This window comes from Thalassophryne amazonica, chromosome 5 (assembly GCF_902500255.1).
Source record: "Thalassophryne amazonica chromosome 5, fThaAma1.1, whole genome shotgun sequence".
NCBI classification, from domain to species: Eukaryota; Metazoa; Chordata; class Actinopteri; order Batrachoidiformes; family Batrachoididae; genus Thalassophryne; species Thalassophryne amazonica.
In genome coordinates, this window is record NC_047107.1 from 58,650,211 (window position 1) to 58,676,662 (window position 26,452).

Genomic DNA, 26,452 nt, shown 5'->3' on the forward strand with positions numbered 1-26,452 from the left:
TCATTTTGATTTCTGAAGTCACTGCTTGTTTAAAAGAAAAAGTTGATTTTATTGTTTAATATTAATTGTCAGAGCTTTTTAGACTCAAACTAAAGGCTTTTTACACTAATGGTGAAGCTGACAAATCCCTTACATTTCTTTTAAAGTTTTGAATGATGTAGCCTGTGAGATAAGAATCACTTGTTTTCATTTCCTCTCTTGTAAGAGATCCGTACATGTTGTTGTTGTTGTACACTACCAGTCAAAAGTTTAGACACACTTGTATGTGTTTAGACTGGTACTGTACATTCATTTTGTTTTCTACATCCATCCATCCATTCCGTTTTCTTCCGCTTTATCCGGAGTCGGGTCGCGGGCTCCGGATTTTCTACATCTTGCTATTATTTATTTATTTATTTTAATCAGAGCTCTCTTTATTCATTGCTCCCCTACAAGTCACATTCATAAAATATTTACATTTTGGCTCTTCACCCTTACTTTAGAAACTCCCACCCTAATAACGGCCTTACAGTGAGTTTTGTTGATCACTTGTGTGTCTTTTTATTTTTTAACAGTCTTGTGCAGTTGCTTTCATTGAAAAGCTGGATGGACCAGCACTCAACCTCAGTCCAGAAGAGTTTGACAGCTATATGTTGCATCATCGAGCTCCACCTCATGAGAGACAACAGACTACAAATGACACACAACAGCTGTTAGAAGAACTTAAAGGGCGACAGGAAAAGCTGAACCAAGGAGTAGGTGCCCTCAACGTGCAATTACAAAAGTGGGTGGAAGCAGTTCATTCACAACTTGATGAAGCTACAGCCCAGTTCTTTGAGGTACAGAAGGAGGTATCGGCTCAAGCAAAGCTGTTGCAGTCGTTTTCAACCTCATCTCTTGAAGCACAGGGAGATGATGTCAAAGACCAGAAGATGCTGTTGCTTATGGATCAGAATGCAGGTGCAAAAGATACAGACTGCTAACTGCAGAAGGACAAATAGACTAGTATGATACGTCACCCTTTTTAATTGTCAAGCACTAATCCTTGCACAGAAAAAAAATCTGTCAGTGCTGCATTTGCACAACAAAGCGCAGAAAACTAGACAAATGTCAACCTGTTAAAGCTACAATGTGTGGGATTTAGCAGAAATGTAATATAGCATTAATGACCGTGTACTCATTAGTGTATAATTACCTGCAATAATGAATCAATAGATTTCATGAGCTTAGAGTAAGTCTTTCATATCTACATGGGAGCAGCCATAGAAGCTGCCATGTTGCACTGCCGTGTTGATACAGTAGCCCAAAAAGGACACGTTTACTCCACAATTTGCATTTCACAGTACAGCCAGAAGACTGAAGAAAAGATTAATCAGTGGTTGCTCCCTTGTACACTATCTACTGATCATTTTGGTGGAATGGAGGATCATACATATTGATTATCAGAAGAGAAGGCAAGATAGCATGAATCCTCGTAGCCAAGGAAGCAAAAAAATGTGAAATCACGAGTGGTGAAGGCATAATGTAATCTGCAATATCGCCACTAGATGACACTAAATCCTACACACTAGCTCTAAAAATGAAGGAAATTTGATAAGGCGCAGTTATTTGAGTTAGTATACAAATGAAGGATTCTCACTTGGGTGCTTCTAAGGTGAAGGTCATTTGAAGAACATTCCAGTTTACACACACAAACACTCAGGGTACATACAACTTAGGGATGCCACTTTAAGGTTGCTTATTTAAAACTGTGTGTGTGTGTATATATATATATATATATATAATCTACTTGTAGAGCACTGTGAAACAGAATACATATGTTGGACGGCAGCTAAGAGCACTGCATGAATTGGTAGGTGGAGTGAGTGCAGAACTGTGATCAATTTTCTCTCTGTGCCCATGCATTGTTTACAGCTACTAAAGTTTCTGAAACAACTTTATTTATATTATGATCAAGGGTTATTTCCGATATTAAAGTAGGCTTTAACCTCTTTTCTGTGCTTTTTATTCGTAGCTGTTTTTGGAGATAATACCTTATGGAAAACTATTTACTTTTCAGTAGGTGCACATTAATCAGACCCTCGAACTTTTTTCCAATGTGAGCTCATTGCAAGGTGTCTAAATTGATAAAGCAGTGCTGTCAAACTAATAATAAAACTGTTGATCAAAATTTAAATTATTTTACTGACTTCTTCCTGACCCCCCCCCCCCCCCCCCCACACACACACACAAACCACACTTATGAAATGCTGCATAAATTGAATTGCTCACACAAATGTAAATAAAACAGTCTGGAAATGTAAACCTCAGTCATTTCAAATTGTAAACAAGCAGTCAAAGGTTTCTGACGTCCGCCAATCTGGATCACGTCCAAATTTCAGTGGAGTCTTCCGTGCCCTAATATCTATCTGTGGTCTAAATTTGGTAAGAATCTGTGAAGTAGTTATGATGTAATCCTTCAAAGCCTATCTAAAATGACATCTTTATCCAGAATCCAGATCCTGATCACCTCAAAAACTTAATGGAGTCTTCCATGCCCTAATATCTATCTGGGGTGGTGGCCAAGTGGTTAATGTGCTTGGTTTCAGTGCACATTTCTCCATGTAATGTGGAGTTGCGTCAGGAAGGGTGTCCGGCGTAAAATCTGTGCCAATACAACATGCAGATCCACCTTGGATTTGCTGTGGCGACCCCGAGTGCAAACAAGGGAGCAGCCAAAGGGACTTACGACTGTAGGTGTAGTTTGACTAAAGTACTTAATTTTAAAGAAAAGGAAAATTGAATTAAAATCAAACATATCAGTAAGAAATGATATTTTGGGTTTTAAAGGAAGGGTAAATTTCCAGTCAGGTAACCTCACAAGGTGTGATGACCCAGAGTTGAACTCACAAAGCCAGGGGATTTTCCAACCAATGATCTCATCACACCTGCACATTGCTTGGAAAAAATGTCATTAACAGCTTTTTTCATTGGCGTAAGATTTGCTACGTTTTTAAAGACCACTCATTTGGGGCGGAGAAACTGGCACCTGAAAGGTAAAACGGTAACTGCAAATTAACGTAAATAAACTGCATTTATATAGTGCTTTTCCATCTATAATCAAAAGCTAATGCCTTGCATTCACACACATCATTGTTAGGGATCTCAACATAGGAAGTATGCAATCTTTTATTAGAATATCTTCGAATTACAGGATGGATGGGGAGAATACGAGTACTATATAGCTTTTTTTTTTTTCTCTCTCTCTCTGCGAATGTCTTATCCACACTCCAGTGCAGTAGGTGGCGGTAATGCACCTATAAGTTGGTTTGCCAACCGGCATTAAGACTAAAGAAGGGGAAGATGACAGAGGAAAACTCGTCAAATTTAGAAACATCAATGGATGATGTGAAAAACCTAATAAAAAAAAAAGACGATATTGAGGAACAGATAAAAGCTTATTACGACGTTCTGGAAGACGTAAGTCAGCATGATCAGCTGAATTATATTATCAAGTCCAGCCAAAAAGCACAGTGAATGGAGTTAAACACTTAGCTAACTGTTTTAAATACAGCAAGGTGTAGGAGTTGAAGGAGCTTTGGTTGACGCAGAAGGTTTCCCTCGAGCAGATATCAACTTGTACCAGATAAGGACAGCCAGACACAACATTTCATGTAAGTCATTTATTACACACTTGTATCAGCAGCTGCCAGTTGGTTTCAGTCTGTCAAAGGGGTCACATTACGTGGCTCATCAGCAAGGTAATGTGTTTCATCAAGTGTCTTAAAACTAGATATTAATACAACACCGACGCTGAAAGGATTCATCCTAAAATCTGTAACTGAAACCTGGTGTTTTTCCATTACTGTGTCACGTTGCATGTAGACCAGCTCATTGGGCAGGTCTCCTGTTATTTTCATTTATGCAGCACTGTATCACAACATCCAGTAAGTGGCTCCAAGCCACTACAAACAAGCAAACGGTAAACCTGACCCTCTGAGTAAGTACATTGGCAACATATGTCACTGAAGTCTAAAATGGGCCCTTTCTTTAAAAATAATAATTAAATGAGCCCGTTCAGGTTTAGATTTTGCTTATGAAAGGATCATTTCTACCTATGGGTTGCCGCGGAGCCATGTCACTTCCGGCGAAGTGGCCAATCCGAAGGCGAGAATTCGTACTCATGCGACTGGCCGGCCGATGAAAACAAGCTCGGGCTGCATTGATTGTCTATATTGAAATCAGCTGGTTTTGTTTTGTCTGTAACTTGCTTCTAACAGCCAGCTGACAACTCTCACTACCTGAAATGATGAGATTCATACGCCAAGCTGACCTGAAATGACAAATTGTACATTAAATTGACTTTATTGACGAGTCTGACCCCTTTGAAAAGTGACCAATTTACATGTATTTGTATTGAGGTCGACAATGTTTTCATTGACCAGAAATGGCCACCAGAGGGCGCTCAGTGTAAAGTCCGCAGCAACCCATAAGATGTTTAATTTGAAACTCCAAACATATTTAGCTGTAAAAGGTAAATTAAAAACTAACGAGTGTGTTTCTCGTGGCCATCCACTGGCTATAGACTGGGAAGTGATGCTAAAATAGGTGACATTTTTCAAGTGTGGTAATAAATTATGCAGTTTCTAATGATTAGAACTTTAGACCTCAACATTTTTTAGAACATTTTTATTTCCTGTTAATTACCTAATTTTTAATGTTAATTGACTGCCTTAATGTATTTATGAATTGTTTAGGTTCTTGTAATTATTGTCATTTGATTTTTAAATGGACAGTGGAAATAAGTGTTTTCACTTGTCATCCATGTATTTAAACTTATTTAAATAAAATCATGCACACACGCACGCAGTCCTGCTTTTAAGATAAAGATTACCCCCCCCCCCCCGAATGGCATGTTAGTCCAGAATGTAATTACCAATGTTAACCGGTATCCATAGTTTCTCCAACAATTTTTGTCCTATCAATGTTCTGTTTTTGCAGCATTCATCTTTGACCCAAAATACATAAGCATGCCAAATGGCAAATGCCAGCTCTTCCCAGTTTGTCCGTGATCGAAGTTATACCCACGCAATCATGCACAACTTGTCTTTTTCATATTCTGCTGCAAGCAGGTGCTTCTATTTTTAGACACGCACAAACAGATGGTGGAGGAAGACATCAAAAGCAATACACTTTTCACGCGTGGGACCGGCGACATATGACACTTGACTAAACCAGTTGGACTACAAAACACAAATCAATAATGCTAACAACACTGTTAAATGAACACAAACCACACTAACATTAAAACCCTGAACTCCCTGGTGAATTGCAGCACAATGTCTATTGTTTGCTGGTTAGCTAAAATCGCTAATTTCTCCAAAAATATTTGTACTATCACCTTTGTTTCTGCAGTGTTCATCACTGAAACAAAATGCACAAGCATACCAAACAGCAAATGTCAGCTGTCCCCAGTTTCTCCGTGATCGTAGCCATACATAGGCCAGAGGCCATTTGGCTATAGGTTTTTGCCCAGTATGACTCATCCAGTGTTTTTATATATATATATATATATATATATATATAAAAAAAACAGTATCTAATGGTCATGTTTTCTCTATAACTGTCAGGTCTACAGAATGATCACAAGGCCATCATGGCACAGATTGAAGAGGCCTTGCACAAACTGCATGCTCGGGAGAAAGCCAAGCGGGAACGGGATGAGGCAGAAGCCCAGGAGGAGGCAATGGAGCAGCAGATCACGCTGCCCTCTCCATTTGCACGGGTGGATGCTGTGACACAGGGCTCACCTGCCTGTGTAGCTGTTAGTCTATTTAACGTATGACAGATCATTAATGTTTTGGTGGAGTTCCTGTGGTTACATTATTTGATGTTTCTTTCCAAGGGTCTCAGATTTGGCGATGAAGTCATTCAGTTTGGTTCTGTGAACACTGACAACTTTCAGAATCTCCATAATATCGCTTCTGTGGTACAACACAGTGAAGGGGTAAGATACTTAAGTACTCCACAGAATGTTTTTTTTCCCCCCCATTCCGTCTTTGATGACAACATTGTGTTGGCTGATCAAACTATTTTTGTGGTGCACAGAAACCATTATGTGTCACTGTGGTCCGTGATGGCCAGCGAGTTCAGTTGAGCCTGACTCCTCAGCGATGGTCAGGGAGAGGTCTATTGGGGTGAGTACCACAGCAAGATCCATGACAGCGTTCAGACAATGTTAACCAAGTATTAACCCAAACATAATTACTACTAGTGAAAAGTAATTTAGATGCATGTTTGCATGACATGAGTTCTGATTTCTATGACTGCCATGTCAAAACAGTAAAAAAAAATATAATCTGTATTTTCTCTCTTAGATGCAACATTGTTCCAATCAATCGTTGATTATGATGATGTACTGGATTCTGCAGTGGAAGACTGTATTCAAAGGCTTTGTCCTCTGGCTGGGTTCTAGAAATGATCTGGAACATACACACAGAAAAATAAATGTTAAAATAAAAACCTTGTTTCAAAAGCTGATTTTGAATCATTTCCGTTGAAGAGAGACACTTTACTGATTAAACTAAAGCTCAGTGAGGCAACATTTTGCTGCATCTTTTTCCACTCAACTGAAAGCAGCTGGACTTAATATCTAGTATTAAAGAGGTTTCATCACTTTTCTGTTAGTTTATAGTATTACTGCAGTAGCATTTAACAATTTTTCCTTCAGTTCTATTGCAGACTCACTAGATCAGTTAATACAACCCCAATTCCAATAAAGTTGGGACGTTGTGTAAAATGTAAATAACAGAATACCATGACTTGCCAATCCTCTTCAACCTATAGTCAACTGAATATACCACTAAGACAAGATATTTAATGTTCAAACTGAAACTTTGTTTTTGTGCAAATATTTGGTCATTTTGAAATGGATGCCTGCAACACATTTCAAAAAAGTTGTGACAGGGGCAACAAAAGACTGGGAAAGTTGATGAATGCTCAAAGAACACCTAATTGGAAACAAGTGGGTGTCATGATTGGGTATAAAAGGAGCATCCCCAAAAGGCTCAGTCATTCACAAGCAAAGATGGGGTGAGGATCACCACTTTGTGAACAACTGCATGAAAAAAAAAGAAAAAAAAAAATAGTCCAACAGTTTAAGAACAGTGTTTCTCAAAGTTCAATTTCAAGGAGTTTAGGGATTCCAGCATCTACAGTCCATAATATAATCAGAAGATTCAGAGATGCTGGAGAACTTTCTACATGTAAGTGGCAAGGCCGAAAACCAACATTGAATGCCCTTGACCTTCGATCCCTCCGGCGGCACTGCATTTAAAAACCAACATCATTGTGTAAAGGATCTTACCGTGTGGGCTCAGGAACACTTCGGGAAACCATTGTTACGACCATTGTTACTCGCAGTTAACACAGTTCGTCGCTACATCTACAAGTGCAAGTTAAAACTCTACCATGCAAAGTTAAAGCCATACATCAACAACATTCAGAAACACCACTGCCTTCTATGGGCCTGAGCTCATTTGAAATGAACAGATGCAAAGTGGAAAATGTGCTATGGTCTGAGTCCACATTTCAAACTATTTTTGGAAATCATGGACGTTGTGTCCTCTGAACAAAAGGAAAACGACCATCCAGATTGTTACCACTGCAAAGTTCAAAAGCCAGCATCTGTTATGGTATGGGGGTGTTAGTGCCCATGGCATGGGCAACTTACACATCTGTGATGGCACCAACAATTCTGAAAGGTACATCCAGGTTTTGGAGCAACACATGCTGCCATCCAAGCAACGGCTTGTTTAGGGACGTCCCTGCTTATTTCAGCAAGACAATGCCAAGCCACATTCTGCACGTGTTACAACTGCGTGGCTTTGTAGTAAAAGAGTGCGGGTACCAGACTGGCCTGCCTGCAGTCCAGACCTGTCACCCATTGAAAATGAGTGGCGCATTATGAAGTGCAAAATACAACGGAGACCCCGGACTGTTGAACAACTGAAGTCGTACATCAAGCAAGAATGGGAAAGAATTCCACCTACAAAGCTTCAACAATTAGTGTCCTCAGTTCCCAAACGCTTATTGAGTGAAAGGTGCTGTAACACAGTGGTAAACATACCACTGTCCCAGCTTTTTTGAAATATGTTGCAGGCATCCATTTCAAAATGAGCAAATATTTGCACAAAAACAATAAAATTTATCAGCTTGAACATTAAATATCTTGCCTTTGTGGTGTATTCAACTGAATATAGGTTGAAGAGGATTTGAAAATCATTGTATTGTTTTTATTTACATTTTACACAACGTCCCAACTTCATTGGAACTGGAGTTGTATTACAGTCCATTAAGATTTTTTTTTTTTTCTTCACACCGAGTCAGTTTTTCGCTGTTATGGACTTCAACCACCCATCTTAAAAATCACACAAATCACAATGGTTTACACTTCTACAGATCGATTTTTAAAAATACTGTAGTTCTTGATATTGAGAAGTGATCAAAGAAATGGAACTCACCTTGTCGAGCTGTTTTTCCATGAACTACCACTGTCTTTGCATTCCTCCCATGAATCAATCAATCAATTTTTTATATAGCGCCAAATCACAAACAGTTGCCCCAAGGCGCTTTATATTGTAAGGCAAGGCCATACAATAATTATGTAAAACCCCAATGGTCAAAACGACCCCCTGTGAGCAAGCACTTGGCTACAATGGGAAGGAAAAACTCCCTTTTAACAGGAAGAAACCGCCAGCAGAACCAGGCTCAGGGAGGGGCAGTCTTCTGCTGGGACTGGTTGGGGCTGAGGGAGAGAACCAGGAAAAAGACATGCTGTGGAGGGGAGCAGAGATCGATCACTAATGATTAAATGCAGAGTGGTGCATACACAGCAAAAAGAGAAAGAAACAGTGCATCATGGGAACCCCCCAGCAGTCTACGTCTATAGCAGCATAACTAAGGGATGGTTCAGGGTTACCTGATCCAGCCCTAACTATAAGCTTTAGCAAAAAGGAAAGTTTTAAGCCTAATCTTAAAAGTAGAGAGGGTGTCTGTCTCCCTGATCTGAATTGGGAGCTGGTTCCACAGGAGAGGAGCCTGAAAGCTGAAGGCTCTGCCTCCCATTCTACTCTTACAAACCCTAGGAACTACAAGTAAGCCTGCAGTCTGAGAGCGAAACACTCTATTGGGGTGATATGGTACTACGAGGTCCCTAACATAAGATGGGACCTGATTATACAAAACCTTATAAGTAAGAAGAAGAATTTTAAATTCTATTCTAGAATTAACAGGAAGCCAATGAAGAGAGGCCAATATGGGTGAGATATGCTCTCTCCTTCTAGTCCCCGTCAGTACTCTAGCTGCAGCATTTTGAATTAACTGAAGGCTTTTTAGGGAACTTTTAGGACAACCTGATAATAATGAATTACAATAGTCCAGCCTAGAGGAAATAAATGCATGAATTAGTTTTTCAGCATCACTCTGAGACAAGACCTTTCTGATTTTAGAGATATTGCGTAAATGCAAAAAAGCAGTCCTACATATTTGTTTAATATGCGCTTTGAATGACATATCCTGATCAAAAATGACTCCAAGATTTCTCACAGTATTACTAGAGGTCAGGGTAATGCCATCCAGAGTAAGGATCTGGTTAGACACCATGTTTCTAAGATTTGTGGGGCCAAGTACAATAACTTCAGTTTTATCTGAGTTTAAAAGCAGGAAATTAGAGGTCATCCATGTCTTTATGTCTGTAAGACAATCCTGCAGTTTAGCTAATTGGTGTGTGTCCTCTGGCTTCATGGATAGATAAAGCTGGGTATCATCTGCGTAACAATGAAAATTTAAGCAATACCGTCTAATAATACTGCCTAAGGGAAGCATGTATAAAGTGAATAAAATTGGTCCTAGCACAGAACCTTGTGGAACTCCATAATTAACTTTAGTCTGTGAAGAAGATTCCCCATTTACATGAACAAATTGTAATCTATTAGACAAATATGATTCAAACCACCGCAGCGCAGTGCCTTTAATACCTATGGCATGCTCTAATCTCTGTAATAAAATTTTATGGTCAACTGTATCAAAAGCAGCACTGAGGTCTAACAGAACAAGCACAGAGATGAGTCTACTGTCCGAGGCCATAAGAAGATCATTTGTAACCTTCACTAATGCTGTTTCTGTACTATGATGAATTCTAAAACCTGACTGAAACTCTTCAAATAGACCATTCCTCTGCAGATGATCAGTTAGCTGTTTTACAACTACCCTTTCAAGAATTTTTGAGAGAAAAGGAATGTCAAGAATCCAGTATCAGTTTCAATTTCAGTTTCAGTATCAGTTCAATCAGGGTACATCAGATCACGTTAGGCACACTGATAAGTATTAACACTTAATTACACATCAACTGATGTTTAATCATTTGCATTCATTATCTTTAAAATGATCAGATAATACCTTTAGTTAACACAAACACACCCTGAATAACAGAACTGTCTCAATTTAGTTAATTTATGCTTATTACTGCATTAATTAGTGTATAGTTATTGTAAAGTGTTCCATCAGCAAGAAACTAAATTGTACACACAACTGGGAAATCAATCAGCAATACAAATTGTCGGGGATCACCCAAGCACACTCCTCTGCTTAATATGAATGAAATTGGTCAACTGGTTCTTGAGATGTTGTGGTAACAAGGATGGCAATGACTATCTTAATATCTTTCTGTGACCTTCAAATTGACCACAAGGTCACCCTAATTGACTGGTGCCAGGGATCACCCAAGTACACCCTTATACTAAATACGAATAAAATTGGCCAATTGTGCTAAAAACAGTGGCAGTGACAATATCTTGAATATCTCGCTCTGATCTTGAAATTGACCACAAGGTCACCGTAACCGACTGGTTTCAAAAGGGGAAAAAGGTGGCTGCCAAATCTTCAGAATGGTGAAGACTTTTTTAAAGTTTTGTTTTATTATATAAATACTACATAACACAAATTCCATTTAATCATTTATAAAATACTTACATTTAGGCAGAATGCATGACCTTGAGTTTCTTGGCCCAAATTTGAATAACAAGAAAAATGCAGAATATAATCCAGCCACAGTTTTTCATGTACATTAGCTACGTATTTGGTCCCTAACAAATAATTTAATAATAATAATTTATTAATTTATATAGCGCCAAATCACAACAAAGTTGCCCCAAGGCGCTTCACATAATTCACAACACTAATCTAAAATCAAAATTTAAAGCAAGAAAAGCACAGTTAAAAGATAAAACACAGTAGAATAAAAAGAAATTACAAAGCAAACACAAACAGATTAAAAAACTAATAACACAGTCTAAAAAAGTGGGTCTTCAGTCTTGATTTAAAAATCCCCACCGTGTCAGACTGCCGAATAACAGCAGGTAGATCATTCCAAAGAGCTGGACCACGGTAGGAGAAGGCTCTATACCCCACAGACTTTTTGTTCATCCTCAGAACACACAGAAGCCCTGCACCCTGCGAACGCAAAGGCCTCGCAGGTACGTAGGGCTTAACCAAGTCCGCCAAGTAGGAAGGCGCCAGTCCATGAACAATCTTATAAACTAACAATAAAACTTTAAAATCCAATCTGGCAGAAACCGGTAGCCAATGAAGGGATGCCAGAATGGGAGTAATGTGGTCAAACCTTCTCCTTTGTGTCAAAATTCTGGCAGCAGCATTCTGCACCAACTGAAGTCCTCGAATGCTAGACTGCGGCAGGCCAGAGAATAAAGCACTACAATAATCCAATCTAGAAGAGACAAATGCGTGAATCAGAGTCTCAGCATCAGCCATAGACAGGATGGGGTGAATCTTTGCTATATTTCTCAGATGAAAGAAAGCAGTCCTCGTAATGTCCCTAATATGGAGGTCAAAGGACAATGTAGGATCAAAGATTACCCCAAGGTTCCTCACTTTGTGATGTATAACACATGAACCTAGGCTAAGCGCCAGCTGATCAAATTGGTGCCGATGTCTTGCTGGGCCAAGAACCATCATTTCAGTCTTATCAGAGTTCAAAAGCAGAAAGTTGCTAGACATCCAACTTCTCACTGCTGCAAGACAGTCCTGTAAAGATTTTATGTGGACAGGATTTCCAGCAGCTATCGGCATATACAGCTGAGTATCATCAGCATAACAATGAAAAGCAACCCCGAAACGCCGCAAAATGTTCCCAAGGGGTGCCATATACAGGGAAAAAAGCAGGGGACCCAGAACGGATCCCTGCGGAACCCCGAACTTCATGCCCTTAAAGTCAGAGGTAGTGTCACTGCACAAAACACAATGGGAACGACCAGACAGATAAGACGTCAGCCACACAAGAGCAGTTCCAGTAATCCCCAAAGTTTTCTAGCCTATGAAGTAGAATATGATGATCAATGGTGTCAAACGCAGCACTGAGATCCAACAACACCAATGCTATAGTAGTATCCGAGTCCATTGCTCGCAGAAGATCGTTAAGTGCTGTTTCTGTGGAGTGATGTCTTCTAAAAGCAGACTGCAGTGGCTCCCCTTACCAAAAAGTAGTATATGCAAGTATGTTTCAAGTATACTTCTAGTTTACTTTTTATATACTTATCAGTACTATTTTTTGGTAAGGGAAAAGGTCATTCTCAGTAAGATAGTCCACAAGCTGCCGTGAAACCACCTTTTCCAGAATTTTAGAGCAGAATGACAGATTTGATATAGGCCTATAATTTTTCAATTCACCAGGATCAAGATTAGATTTCTTGAGTAGTGGTTTAACCACTGCATTTAAAACAATTTGGAACAGATCCAGAGTTTAAAGAAAGGTTAACAATTTCCAGCACAATCGGCCCAAGAATGGGCCAAAGATCCTTAAACAATTTTGTTGGTATAGGATCAAATAAACAAGTTGTGCTTCTAGTAGACATCACGAGTTTCGTCAGCACACCTTGTGAGATACTGTTAAATTCTGTGAATCTAGGTAGCACCTCAGTAGTAGTCCCCAGCTCAGTAGCTGAATACAATGATTGGGCCAAAGTATGCTGAGATGTGCTTAACCTAATATCTTCTATTTTCTTTTCGAAATAGTCCAGAAAGTCCTGTGCTGAAAAAGGAGAATGGCCAACAGGTGGCTGTTCATGAATAAGAAATTCCACCGTATCAAACAAGAACTTTGAGTTATGCTTATTTTTGTTTATCAATTCAGAGTAATAGGCCTGCTTCGTAGCCAATAAAGCATGCTTATAATCTAAAATAGCTTCACGCAACTCAAGATGAAACACCTCTAGTTTGGAACTACGCCATTTCCGTATAGTTTAATAAATAAATTATTAAACTATATTAAATTTAGATTCAGGTGTTTGATCTTGAACTTAACTCAAAAAAAAAAAAAAAAAAAAAAAAAAAAAAAAAAAAATTTGCATGACAATGTGAGATCACTTAACTAATCAAAAAGCCACAATATAGCCAAAGAGCCAATGGCAGTCATTTTTATTTGGCTGTGCTGCCTCCGACATGTTCGTTATAAATCTAAACCACAAACAAACTATACAATATGCAGTATAAAAAATGATATGGCAGTATTAAATTCCCTATTTTGGTATCAGTCAAAATCAAAAGGGCTTGACTTTCTTCTTTTTGGGTTTTACAATCTGCGGCAGTTGGATTTTGAAGGCAGTCCTACAAAAACAAACAAAATCATTTTAAATCAGTGATATACAGCAACAGTGTTCATAATAAAGTTACAGATCTTTCAAATAACTCACTCGCAAGTTGTGCAGATGGGACTGAAGCTGCAGAATACTGGAAGAAAAGATGAGTGCTTCAATAATACAAGAACATATTTGTCATACTGTAGTTTGTTTCATAGGAATCTTACTTACTCGACAGACAAACTGAGCAGACGTAACCGATTTCAATGAGGCTGCGATGGCAAAAACATGCAGCTCTATAGTCCACATGCACAGGTGGTGGCAGCACCAGCTGAGAGCGCTGCTCGCAATCAGGCAGGAACACCCACTGTACAACACACAGCAGCTGTTTACATGTGCCAAAACACTAGATCAACTGTCTAGTCAGAAATATGGACTGAACCCTCACCAAAAGGTACTGAGCCAGAGCAACCTTCTGTGGGATCTTCAGGTACAGGCCTCCAGTTATGTCACAGGCCTACAAGGGGAAAACAGCTTCATGTGAAAAATCTGGCAAGTTATAACAAAAATGATTTGTAAAGCAAAATAAACTCAAACGAAAATGACAAGCTTCTTTCAAGCACCATGTAACTCATCCTGTATTTGTAGAAAGAGGAAGAAGTGTCTGCTTTAGCTTCATTCATACATAATTCTTTCTGCAGGGTTGTCTGGCGGTATAACTATTTTATTCAGCTTTAGTAACCACTGTGACACAAAGTAATATTTACTTATCTGATTAAGTAAATTTATGTGCAGAAATGATCTGACAACCACACGTGCTCCTAATCCATCACTGAGTCAGCATCCACAGCAGGTGGTAAACATGTCTATCGGTTATTACAATGCATCCATGATATATTCACAGCACTTCACTTTTTCTAAATTTTGTTTTGTTACAGCCTTATTCCAAAATGGCTGAAATTCATTTTTTCCTCTCAAACTTCTACTCAGTACTCAGTAATTGTCACTGAGATTTTAAAATGCCTTTCACAAAGCATTTCCTTTTTTACGACATCATGCAAGTTTTCTGTGGACACCGATCTGTTACAGATACAAATTGGTGTCCTCGGATCCATGGAACTTCACAGAGGGAAAAAGGCCACTCAAAGCTGTTACAACAGCTGTCAAAGCGGGACTGGTTGGTTGCTGCGGCAACGCTGTCTGGCTCCTGCAAGATGCATAAGCTAAATGTAGCACGTGGACATCGCAAACTTTCAGAGTGCTCAAGTTTTTCAAATAATAATTTTGCAGCATGTCTGTGTCACGAAGCAACATCAGACAGAGTGAAGATGGCGCGAAAGACAGTTTGAAAATGTCTGATAAGGACAAGAATCCGTGGAATTTGTCGCTGGTTTCATGAACACATCTGAAAGATAAACAGGAAAAGCGAACTGTGCCATTAAGAAACACGGTAAGAATTTTTCTCTCCCTGGAAAATAAACATTGTGCTGTTCAAACAGGATTTTAGACAAGATTATGTGACTCTATTATTATTATTATTATTAATCTAGACCTCCTTTCATTGTAAAAGAGACATTGTGGCTTTGAATGGATTTACATGAATTTACACAAGAATATAAATGAGTTTTTATTAATGTAGACTTTTTTCATGGGAAAAAAGACTGGATTTACAGGAATTTAAACAACAATGTGACTTTTTTACTATAAGGTATGTTACTGATATTTTACAATGATTTTCAAAATATTCTCCAAGCTTTAGCTGTGGCTTTTGAAATGCTTTAACAGTCTTTTCAGTCTTCATGAATTTCATGTAGTTTAACTCTTCTGAGTTAATGCATTATTAGGTTACCATTAAAAGTCATTCCAGGTCCTACTTCCACATCATATTCTGTTATTTCAACATTATCATTGACAGTTTAAATGAAAGGTTGAATCTAGGATCATTTAAATATGCACTTCTTTTGAGATTTTTTTGTCTTCCAGGAGATGCTGAAAATGTATCATTAGATACAAAATTAATTTGGTTTCTGGGGCCCCACAGGCCCGAGACCCGGGATCCACCCCTGCAAATTTTTCCTCGGATTTCATAATTTTCATTTCACAGCCCTGAAATTTATTAAAAATAATAATAATAATAATACAAAATTAAGAAATCACATACATAAGTATTCATAGCCTTTGCCATGAAGCTCAAAAGTGAACTCAGGTGCATCCTGTTTCCACTGATCATCCTTGAGATGTTTCTACAGCTTAACTGTAGTCCACCTGAGGTAAGTTGATTGGACCTGATTTGGAAAGACACACACCTGTCAACATACAAGGTTCCACAGTTGATAGCGCATGTCAGAGCACAAAGCAAGCATGAAGTCAAAGGAATTATCGGTAGACCTCAGAGACAGGATTTGATCAAGCCACAAATCTGGGGAAGGGTACAGAAACATTTCTGCTGCTTTGAAGGTCCCAATGAGCACAGCACGGTAAACAGAAGAAGTTCGGATCCACCAGCTTCCTAGAGCTGGCCGCCCGTCTCACCAGGCACCATCCTTACAGTGAAGCATGGTGGTGGCAGCATCATGCTGTGGGAATGTTTTCAGCAGCAGGAACTGGGAGACTAGTCAGGACTGAGGAAAAGATGAATGCAGCAATGTACAGACATATCCTGGATGAAAACCTGCTCCAGAGCGCTCTTGACCTCACACTGGGGTGACGGTTCATCTTTCAGCAGGACAATGACCCTAAGCACACAGCCAAAATATCAAAGGAGTGGCTTCAGGACAACTCTGTGAATGTCCTTGAGTGGCCCAGCCAGAGCCCAGACCTGAATCTGATTGAACATCTCTGAAGAGATATGAAAATGTTTGTGCACTGACACTCCCCATCCAACCTGATGGAGCGTGAGAGGTGCTGCAAAGAGGAATGGGCAAAACTGCCTAAAGATAGGTATGCCAAGATTGTGGCATCATGTTCAAGAAGACTTGAGGCAGTAATTGCTGCCAAAGGTGCAGCAAGAAAGTACTGAGCAAAGGGTGTGAATACTTATGTACGAGGGCTGTCCAAAAAGTAATGGACCTTTTTATTTTTCTGACCTTTTTTTTTTCAAAAACTATATGGATTTGAATCACACGTCCGTTACTTTTTGGACAGACCTCGTACATGTGATTTCTTATTTTTTTTTTTAAATAAGTTTGCAAAAATTAAAAAACAAAAACAATTTTTTCATGTTGTCATTATAGGGTGTTGCAAGTAGAATTTTGAGAGAACAAGTAAATTACTTCTTAATGGAATAAGGCTGTAACATAAAATGTGGAGGAAGTGAAGCACTGTGAATATTTTCCAGATGCACTGTATACATGAGTAAAACAAAGTAAAATGTTTGTATTGAGCTGGGCCTGGGATATTGAAGTTAACCAAATCCTAGTTTTATCCTGTCTTTTAAATTTGGTGAGTTACAAGATGTCTTTGCTGTTTCTGAGTTGTTGTGTCAATAAACTGGAGATGGACTTTACAATGATGTCAGAGTGTTACCAAAACTATTGCAGATGCCGCCACAGAATCATTGTGTAAAGGAACTTACCGCGTGGGCTCAGGAACACTTCAGAAAACCATTGCCAGTTAACACAGTTCATCGCTACATCTACAAGTGCAAGTTAAAACTCTACCATGCAAAGCGAAAGCCATACATTAACAACATCCAGAAATGCCGCCGCCTTCTCTGGGCCCGAGCTCATTTGAAATGGACAGACGCAAAGTGGAAAAGTGTGCTGTGGTCTGATGAGTTCACATTTCAAATTGTTTTTGGACATCATGGACGTCGTGTCCTCCAGACAAAAGAGGAAAAAGAGCATCCAGATTGTTACCAGCGCAAAGTTCAAAAGCCAGCATCTGTGATGGTATGGAGGTGTGTTAGTGCCCATGGCATGGGCAACTTACACATCTGTGCTGAAAGGTAATCCAGGTTTTGGAGCAACACATGCTGCCATCCAAGCAACATCTTTTTCAGGGTCGTCCCTGCTTATTTCAGTAAGACAATGCCAAGCCACATTCTGCACGTGTTACAACAGCGTGGCTTCATAGTAAAAATGTGCAGGTACTAGACTGGCCTGCCTGCAGTCCAGACTCCATTGAAAATGTGCGGCGCATTATGAAGTGCAAAATACGACAACAGAGACCTCGGACTGTTGAACAACTCGTCGTACATCAATAAGAATGGGAAAGAATTCCACCTACAAAGTTTCAACAATTTCTGTCCTCAGTTCCCAAATGCTGAGTGTTGTTAGAAGGAAAGGTGATGTAACACAGTGGTAAACATACCACTGTCCCAGCTTTTTTGAAACATGTTGCAGGCATCCATTTCAAAATGAGCAAATATTTGCACAAAAACAAAGTTTATCAGTTTGAACATTAATATCTTGTCTCTGTGGTGTATTAAATTTAATATAAGTTGAAGAGGATTTGCAAATCATTGTATTCTGTTTTTATTTACATTTTACACAACATCCCAACTTCACTGGAATTGGAGTTGTATAAATCAAAACCATAAGTCAAACCTGCTTTCCTTTACAAGACGTCTGCACCACCGTATGCCGTGAATGTAAGTGACGCTTCCCTACAGCAGTGGGCAGGGCACACAAAGACAGAAGTGCTGATTCATTGGCTATGTTTGGGTTTGTGATCGCCTTTGATTCTATCAGAAGCGTTGGTGTTTAAACTCAAAATCTGCTTGTTTGTAGCTGAGAGTGTACTGGAAACAATAATGAAAGTTATCAGCTAGCTGTAGCTTCCGATACATTTTTTTTTTGGTGGTTTATCGCTTTAACTTTATAAAAGATAACTTTTCAGATAGCTGAATAGCGGTTATCGAAGCTAACTTTTTCGTTAGCTGTGCCCACCACTGCTTGTTTGGCACTTTTCTGGAAGTTGACTCACAGACCAAATTAGTGGCAGCATGGATAACTTACCTGCTGTAGAAGCCCTGAGTCAGTGTCCAACACACAGGCATCTATCAGGATATTCTAATTTAGAATACAAAAACAGCAACTTAACATTTTCAATGATAGTGTCAGTAAAAATAAAATGCTATAATCAGAAATAAAAACCATTTTACCTGCTTCTGGGCAGCAAAAATCACATTCATGAAGCTCATGTACTGCAGAGCACAGTCCTGTGCAGCTTTTATCACCTAGTCAGGTGGGGGGAGAGAGAATCAGTGCTCACTTTTAGGTTGGGGGCGGGGAAGGGCACATGAAATTACATCATTTATGGCTCACCAATATTCTTGATTTCATCTCTTGTCCAACTAATAAGGAAAAAGAAGAAAAAGCAAACATTTAGACACCGAAATGAAAAACACCCTGTGGAAAAATAATAAATGAATAAAGCTTGCTTGTTTAAAAAATAAAATACCTTCCAGCTCCTTTGTGATCCTGTGAATATCTGAATATGAAGTGCTTAAAGAAAAGCTTTAAGAATACTACCTCCAAATCATTTCTCGACAGCATGTTCGATTGGACAAAGACATCGAAAAATGGATCAATACTCAGATGAACACTCAAATAAAGGGATTCTAAAAAGTTTTTTGAGAGCTGCAAAGCAAATGGACACAATACTAAAGTTTAAAAGGATCATACTTTGAAAATTTTTTTAATATACCTTTAACTGATATGTTTGAATACAGTTTTACGTTAAACATCCCAGGAGTCCCACAATTCTACATGTACAGAAATTATTCTGCTAAAAACAAAATTTGAGCCTGAAGGGACTCACAGGATGACGTGGCACAGTCTGATTGACTTTATGTCTATGAATTAGTCCATGAGCCCAAAGCCAATTTTGACCTCATCTGTACCACCCTAAGGGGACTGAATAACAATTAAATCCAGCCTTAGTGTACCACGGCCTTCACAAAAATGTATGTTGGCCATCTGAGAGTGGTAGTTACACCCAGGTAGAGGTCAATGAACGACTGCATGGAGTCAGCATCAACAAATGTTCCAATCAATTATTTATCTGATCAGAAAAATTCCAAAAAGGTATAGTTTGGACTGTATATAACTGAATGGAGTTAGAGGATAAAAGCAACAAAAGTAGTGATAAAAGTCAATATCAGATTGTACAGAGTCAAAAGGTAAAGTGTTTTTCAATTTTGTTAAAAAGCTATGCAAATTATTGGTTGTAATGGTGCATCTTAGCTAAATTTTTCATAACTGTGTATTTTGTAATTAAAAACACAGACTTTGGTGCACATGAAGCAAAAGGTATTTCAAATAAAACTGGTTATTGGGCCATTGTGAATTTTCAATAGGTCATCCATGGCAGCCATTTTTCAAAATTAAAATTGAAAAAAAAAAAAAAAAAAAAAAAAAAAGACGCTCCAATCGTATTGAAAAACATACATTATATGGCTGTAACTGCTGCCAAAGGTGCATCAACAAAGTATTGAGCAAAGGGTGTGAATACATGTGATTTATTAGTTTTTATTTTTTTAATAAATTTGCAAAAATCTCAAAATAATTTTTTTATGCTGTCATCGTGTGTTGTGAGTAGAATTTTGCTCGTCAATATTAAACTGTTCCACCAGCCAAAGAAAAGAGTTCTGCCTGCGGTGGAAATGCAAACCAAGCCCGATTTAACTGTTCTGACCCGTACCATACCGTGCAGTACCGACCTCACCTACTCAGTGGAATCGGGGAAATAAGTATACGCTGGCTAAATCATCAAGGTGTGACAGGGCCTTAACCCTATTAGCTCAACCAATAATGTGCACCACTTTAAATGGAAATTGGGGGCAACACCAACATTTGACTCCAATACAGACTGAAACTGACCCGTGTAAAAAAAAAAATAATTTTTTTTTGTGGTTTTGTTTTTAACCTTATAGCATTCAGTCACAGATACCTAAAACTAAACTTTTTTTGGAGTCTTCAATATGGTATACATTTCAGTATGATTGGATCATGATTAATTAAATGTTGACCCCAACCTGGCTATAGCTGTCACCATACCTGTTTTTTGTTGGCCAATTGTACAGAGTCTGAATTATAAGTGTTGTTTAGTCCATTTAAATGGTACCAAAAATGTGCATGGCCCATGGCTCTAAATGTGCTTCTAAACAGATTGCATGCACCTGGCTTGACCTAGTTGCACCTCCTCAACCTGGCTTGGCCAACATGAATATTAATCCAGGATGGACTGACTACAACCCTTGGCAAAAATTATGGAATCACCGGCCTCGGAGGATGTTCATTCAGTTGTTTAATTTTGTAGAAAAAAGCAGATCACAGACATGACACAAAAGTCATTTCAAATGGCAACTTTCTGGCTTTAAGAAACACTATAAGAAATCAGGAAAAAAAAAAAAATTGTGGCAGTCAGTAATGGTTACTTTTTTAGACCAAGCAGAGGGAAAAAAAAAATAAGGACTCACTCAATTCTGAGGAATAAATTATGGAATCACCCTGTAAATTTTCATCCCCAAAACTAACACCTGCATCAAATCAGATCTGCTCGTTAGTCTGCATCTAAAAAGGAGTGATCACACCTTGGAAAGCTGTTGCACCAAGTGGACTGACATGAATCATGGCTCCAACACGAGAGATGTCAATTGAAATAAAGGAGAGGATTATCAAACTCTTAAAAGAGGGTAAATCATCACGCAATGTTGCAAAAGATGTTGGTTGTTCACAGTCAGCGAAAATCGAAAATGCACAACAAAACAAATGAGGAACGAATGGGAGGAAACTGGAGTCAACGTCTGTGACCGAACTGTAAGAAACCACCTAAAGGAAATGGGATTTACATACAGAAAAGCTAAACGAAAGCCATCATTAATGCCTAAACAGAAAAAAACAAGGTTACAATGGGCTAAGGAAAAGCAATCGTGGACTGTGGATGGAAGTCATATTCAGTGATGAATCTCAAATCTGCATTGGGCAAGGTGATGATGCTGGAACTTTTGTTTGGTGCTGTTCCAATGAGATTTATAAAGATGACTACCTGAAGAAAACATGTAAATTTCCACAGTCATTGACGATATGGGGCTGCATGTCAGGTAAAGGCACTGGGGAGATGGCTGTCATTACATCATCAATAAATGCACAAGTTTACGTTGATATTTTGGATACTTTTCTTATCCCATCAATTGAAAGGATGTTTGGGGATGATGAAATCATTTTTCAAGATGATAATGCATCTTGCCATAGAGCAAAAACTGTGAAAACATTCCTTGCAAAAAGACACATAGGGTCAATGTCATGGCCTGCAAATAGTCCGGATCTTAATCCAATTGAAAATCTTTGGTGGAAGATGAAGAAAATGGTCCATGACAAGGCTCCAACCTGCAAAGCTGATCTGGCAACAGCAATCAGAGAAAGTTGGAGCCAGATTGATGAAGAGTACTGTTTGTCACTCATTAAGTCCATGCCTCAGAGACTGCAAGCTGTTAGAAAAGCCAGAGGTGGTGCAACAAAATACTAGTGATGTGTTGGAGTGTTCTTTTGTTTTTCATGATTCCATAATTTTTCCTCAGAATTGAGTGATTCCATATTTTTTCCCTCCACTTGGTCTAAAAAAGTAACCGTTACTGACTGCCACAATTTTTTTTCCTGATTTCTTATAGTGTTTCTTAAAGCCAGAAAGTTGCCATTTGAAATGACTTTAGTTTTGTGTCATGTCTGTGATCTGCTTTTTTTCTACAAAATTAAACAACTGAATGAACATCCTCCGAGGCCGGTGATTCCATAATTTTTGCCAGGGGTTGTACATAGGACTGGTTGAGCCCCACTATTTCTGTTGTCCTGGATTTCTACCCAAGGATGGGAAATGATACATTTTTATCTGTATCAATGCCATTGTTGATTCTGCTTATTGGTCCTATTCTTTTGGATTCCTGATCAATTTTCTGTGTGGAAAATGTTGGCCTAAACAGGTTTTCAGTGTCAATGGAGCCATTTTCCTTATTGGGAGATGCAGAGTTTGACATGATGATGTCACATCTGACATTCACGTGTACACCTTTGCATTGTAGAACTGTGCACTGACATTGATGAGAGGAAGTAATAACGTGTGAGGCAAACAATCCTAATGGATAAAAAAAAACAAAAAAAAAAAAAACAAGTTCTTGATTTCAATCCCTAATTCTATTTTTGTGAAATCCCATCATGTGACCTGTATTAGCTTGTTGACATGGTGTATATTATGAGGTCTTTAAATATGATAATTGATTCAGCACCTGTCAGCGTGCACAGCTCCACATATATTTGGACACTGACAAAGTTGCATCATAGCATATTGGGAGACTAAAGCAAATAATGAAAATGGACTTTTAGTACAGATGACCAGCCTGACGGTAAGGACACCAAATTGGATCAATGACACACAAATGACAGCACCTTTTGGGTGTGATCACTCATTTTTAAAAAGGACCAAAAACACTTTGACCACTGGCTAGTGCACCATTTCACAGCGGTTACACTCACAACCGAGCAGGTAAAAGATCTAGATTTTATTTTAACTATTATATTCCTTTGGAGCTCTGTTCAAACACTTAATTGCAATCCCTACACTTCACCAGATTTGAAGGATTTATCTTCATAGCTGGCAGTCTGCACTAAGAACTCATTATTTTTCTTATTTGCTTTCAACTCTAATATGTTGTGATAGACTGTTAGAATTAAAACACTGCTGCACGTCATTACACCAACACAGAAATCCACTGTTTGATACTGAAAAGGGAGGAAGTATGCCAGACACAACCTGTAATTTTCCAACTCTGAGAATTGCCACAATTTCACAGGTTGATTTATCAGCCAGATGTAATGTTTTCTTCCAGGCACCCCCCCAAGGATGGACATGAGACATGGATCACAATGATAAGAAAAGAGTTAACGAAAGGATACAACAAAGACCTTTGGCAAGGGATCCAGCTAACAAAGTGTCTGTAGAACTTGCCTTCACCTCAGCTGTAATCACAAGCCAATAAAGAGACTGTGTAAGGCCATAAGAAAAATAAATTAACTGCAAGAACAGTTACATGTAAAATTTGTTGTAATACAGAGTCAGTGAAGGTGAGCCCTAAATGTGAAAGCAACATTTTCAAGCAGAGAATAAAAATACATTTAGAAATAGAAATGTACTTACTTTTGGACAAAATGTTCCTGATCTGCTCAGCCATTACATTATTGGTAACTGATAGGAGTTCATATTTTCCATCATTAGTAGAGGAGACATCATCAGCACTAGCCTCCTCAGCTTTCCAGCTCTTACAGGGATACAAAAAATAACTGACACCATAAAGGAGACAACAGCACATTCAGTGAGACAGTCAATGTTTAAATGTGCCAACTGTATGAACACATTACCTGTCCTGACAGTGACTAGCAATGACAGCCAGTTTGTTTGTCCTGGTCATGGCCATATGGGAGTTAGCCATCACCATGACAGCATCCAAACATTTGGATAGAGTGAACTGAATTTGGGAGGTGGGGAGAGATAGTGGATGGTGTTAGAGTCTACCACATAACATTTCAGGTACCAGAATTTGTACAGACACACAGGATGCCAACATTCAGACACCAGTGGGCTTTCATTTTAAGTTAATTTAAAACCTCAAAATGTTCATGTGCAGAACTGACTTGGAGGAGTCTTAATTGGAAAGAGGCTTCAAATACAGCAATTAATTAAACTTTAAGAGGAAACAAACTTCAGCTTGTGTACATTTGAATGCTGTTGTTCTCCACTTTATTAAGAAAATTGTATTTTACTGCATTAACCTCTGCTGAATTTTGAATGTGATATCTCATAAAAATATAGAAGATAAGTACAGTGATGAACAAACAATATAAAGTGCTTCCAGAAATGGTAGTCAGATTCAGGAGAGGTGAATCCCCCCTCGCCCAAGTTCACAAACCGCACAGAACACACACACACACACACACACACACACACACACACACACACACACACACACACACACACACACACACACACACACACACACAGTATGGCAAATCTGTCTGGAGCAGGCACTCCTTCACCAGGTCAGTCTCATTGAGATCGAGATATCTTTTACAAGGGTGACCAGGATAATTATAAAGTTTACAATTCCTCTAACCTGCATGTCTTTAGTGTGGGAGGAAGGTGGAGCACCCGGTGGGAACCCATGGAAGCACGGAGAGAACTGCAAACTCCACAAGAAAGGCCACAGGTGGGAATTGATCCCATGACATTCTTGCTGTGAGGCAAGAGTGGTAACCACTAATCCACCGTGCTGCTGTGACCTTACAAGGAGAAGACCAGAGAGGGAAGCCACCAAGACTCCCATGACAACTCTGAAGGAGTTATAGGCTTCTGAGGTTGTGACTGGAGAAACTTTGCATCTTAGACCACCAGTCACAAGTTGACAGTAATAGTGGAATAAAGAAAACAGAAAAATATCCATAGCTGTGCGTGCGGGTGTGAATGTGTTTCTCTATATGTAGCCCTGCGACAGAATGGCGCCCTGTCCAGGGCGAACCCCGCTTCATGCCATAGGACTGCTAGGATAGGCTCCCGCCCCGCAACCCTTAACTGAGCAACGTAGTCTCGTTTGAGGGCGGGCAATAAAGGGTTTAAATAAAAGAGCATATGATGCAAATATTGTACATCTGGGGACAGCCCCATTATCATTATTCACATTAAATCTTGATAAAACTTACAGACACAACCTCTCCATTTGCCTTGTCTTCCCTTCTCCACTGGGAACCAAAAAACCTGCACTTTTCCCGAGTACTTCAGTGATTGCAGCCAAAAACAAAACCGTACACCATCTTTTCATGTCTTTGTGTTGCGCACTGGCAAGCTGTCCTCGGAAGTGGTCAAATCCCATAATATCCCACAGGGCTTCAAATCACTGCGATGCCCCATTAGAGTAAACGATTGAAGATGAGTGAGTGCCGATTAGTACCCGCTGAATGAGCTCAAATCTCGGTTCAGGTCTCAGTGGTCGCCACCCTGTGCTGGGCAAATGTTCATGCATGCCATAAAAGTGATATGAGACCCAAATCCAAACCCTTGTTGCATCAACGCATTTTAAACTATGAACAAACAGAAATGCATGGTTTGTGCTGACGTACCTGGGGCTCGCGCTGAGCTTGCTGTCCCCACCACATCGGATTGACGTCCACCACGATGACCAGCAGACTGAATTCCTCCTCTGCAAACAACCAACTTATTAAACTCGTGCTCACACAATGACTCGATGAAGCAGCAGTTCAGATTACCTGATGCCATCACAGCTGGATCTATAAACCACAGACCAAAGTCATCTCGGAGCTTCAACCTTTGGACTTAAAAGTCACTCAGCACGCTCGCGGACATCGCTTTATAAACGGTACTAACTGGAGATCGCCATATGCTCTTATTAAATGTCTAACCTTCAATACAGCGCACACAGCTACTGCTATCGGGAAACAACAATTAGCTCTTCAGTTAGCAAACATCTAACAAGCCGCCACTCTTCCTTTTTCCGCCAATTCGCAGTTTGAAAACAACTTTACTGGCGCGTTGTCGCCACCGCCTGGGCTGGAGTATGCATGAATAGTTTTGAAACTGGATGAAGATATTTTTTATAAGGCAAACAATAAAAACGGATTAAATCTGGGCTCAAATCAACTCTGTGCCCTCTGACAAACTGCCACATTTTTTTCAGCACGGCTTCCTTTGTCCCGCTCACTTTGAAGTTGTTTGTGGTAAGGCAACAGACAAAAGTTGACCTCCTCCAGTCATGTCATGTGTCTTGGAGGGTTCCCTCACTAACCTTTGTTCTGTCACTGTCTTTGAAGTGAACCTGCTCTAAACGTAACTCATAG

The 26,452-nt window shown here is 39.3% G+C and overlaps 3 protein-coding genes and 1 long non-coding RNA gene across 5 annotated transcripts in view; 2 read left to right on the top strand and 2 right to left on the bottom strand.

The window, feature by feature from the left end:
• LOC117510598 (rab5 GDP/GTP exchange factor-like) overlaps nt 1–964 on the top strand; it is a 41,936-nt gene extending 40,972 nt beyond the window's left edge. For both annotated transcript variants that reach the window (XM_034170384.1, XM_034170383.1), the window contains one exon: nt 555–964. In XM_034170384.1, coding sequence (XP_034026275.1) covers nt 555–962 — 408 coding nt within the window. In that variant the 3' untranslated portion in view covers nt 963–964. The remainder of the gene's footprint in view (nt 1–554) is intronic.
• A 2,285-nt stretch (nt 965–3,249) lies between these two features.
• LOC117510601 lies at nt 3,250–6,865 on the bottom strand. The gene is made up of 3 exons (XR_004560761.1): nt 6,854–6,865; nt 5,062–5,065; nt 3,250–3,682 (listed from the first exon to the last, which is right to left on the bottom strand). It is a non-coding gene; the product is annotated as an uncharacterized LOC117510601 (long non-coding RNA).
• On the top strand, nt 3,300–6,498 carry psmd9 (proteasome 26S subunit, non-ATPase 9). Its single transcript, XM_034170385.1, has 6 exons — nt 3,300–3,438; nt 3,533–3,632; nt 5,589–5,782; nt 5,864–5,965; nt 6,067–6,155; nt 6,336–6,498. Exons 1-6 carry the CDS (start codon nt 3,322–3,324, stop codon nt 6,361–6,363), a joined length of 630 nt encoding a protein of 209 aa, XP_034026276.1. The 5' UTR covers nt 3,300–3,321; the 3' UTR covers nt 6,364–6,498.
• A 6,560-nt stretch (nt 6,866–13,425) lies between the features above and the next one.
• Nucleotides 13,426–26,088, bottom strand: gtf2h3 (general transcription factor IIH, polypeptide 3). The gene is made up of 13 exons (XM_034170386.1): nt 25,865–26,088; nt 25,718–25,797; nt 23,966–24,072; nt 23,745–23,887; nt 23,504–23,566; nt 19,014–19,043; nt 18,878–18,906; nt 18,715–18,789; nt 18,569–18,622; nt 14,059–14,127; nt 13,842–13,977; nt 13,725–13,761; nt 13,426–13,638 (listed from the first exon to the last, which is right to left on the bottom strand). The coding sequence occupies exons 1-13, from the start codon at nt 25,872–25,874 to the stop codon at nt 13,572–13,574; spliced, it is 900 nt and encodes a 299-aa protein (XP_034026277.1). The 5' UTR covers nt 25,875–26,088; the 3' UTR covers nt 13,426–13,571.
• Between the last annotated feature and the right edge of the window lie 364 nt (nt 26,089–26,452).

Bases quoted from the DNA above. Each gene is read 5' to 3' on its own strand.
- psmd9 (XM_034170385.1), top strand. From the start codon at position 3,322: ATGACAGAGGAAAACTCGTCAAATTTAGAAACATCAATGGATGATGTG. The intron at 5,783-5,863 runs GTTAGTCTATTT...TTTCTTTCCAAG, and splicing joins GCTCACCTGCCTGTGTAGCT to GGTCTCAGATTTGGCGATGA. The intron at 6,156-6,335 runs GTGAGTACCACA...TTTCTCTCTTAG, and splicing joins TCAGGGAGAGGTCTATTGGG to ATGCAACATTGTTCCAATCA.
- gtf2h3 (XM_034170386.1), bottom strand. The intron at 23,567-23,744 runs GTAAGTACATTT...TTGTGATTACAG, and splicing joins CAGGAACATTTTGTCCAAAA to CTGAGGTGAAGGCAAGTTCT. The intron at 14,128-18,568 runs GTAAGTTATCCA...TTCCCCTTGTAG, and splicing joins ACTCAGGGCTTCTACAGCAG to GCCTGTGACATAACTGGAGG.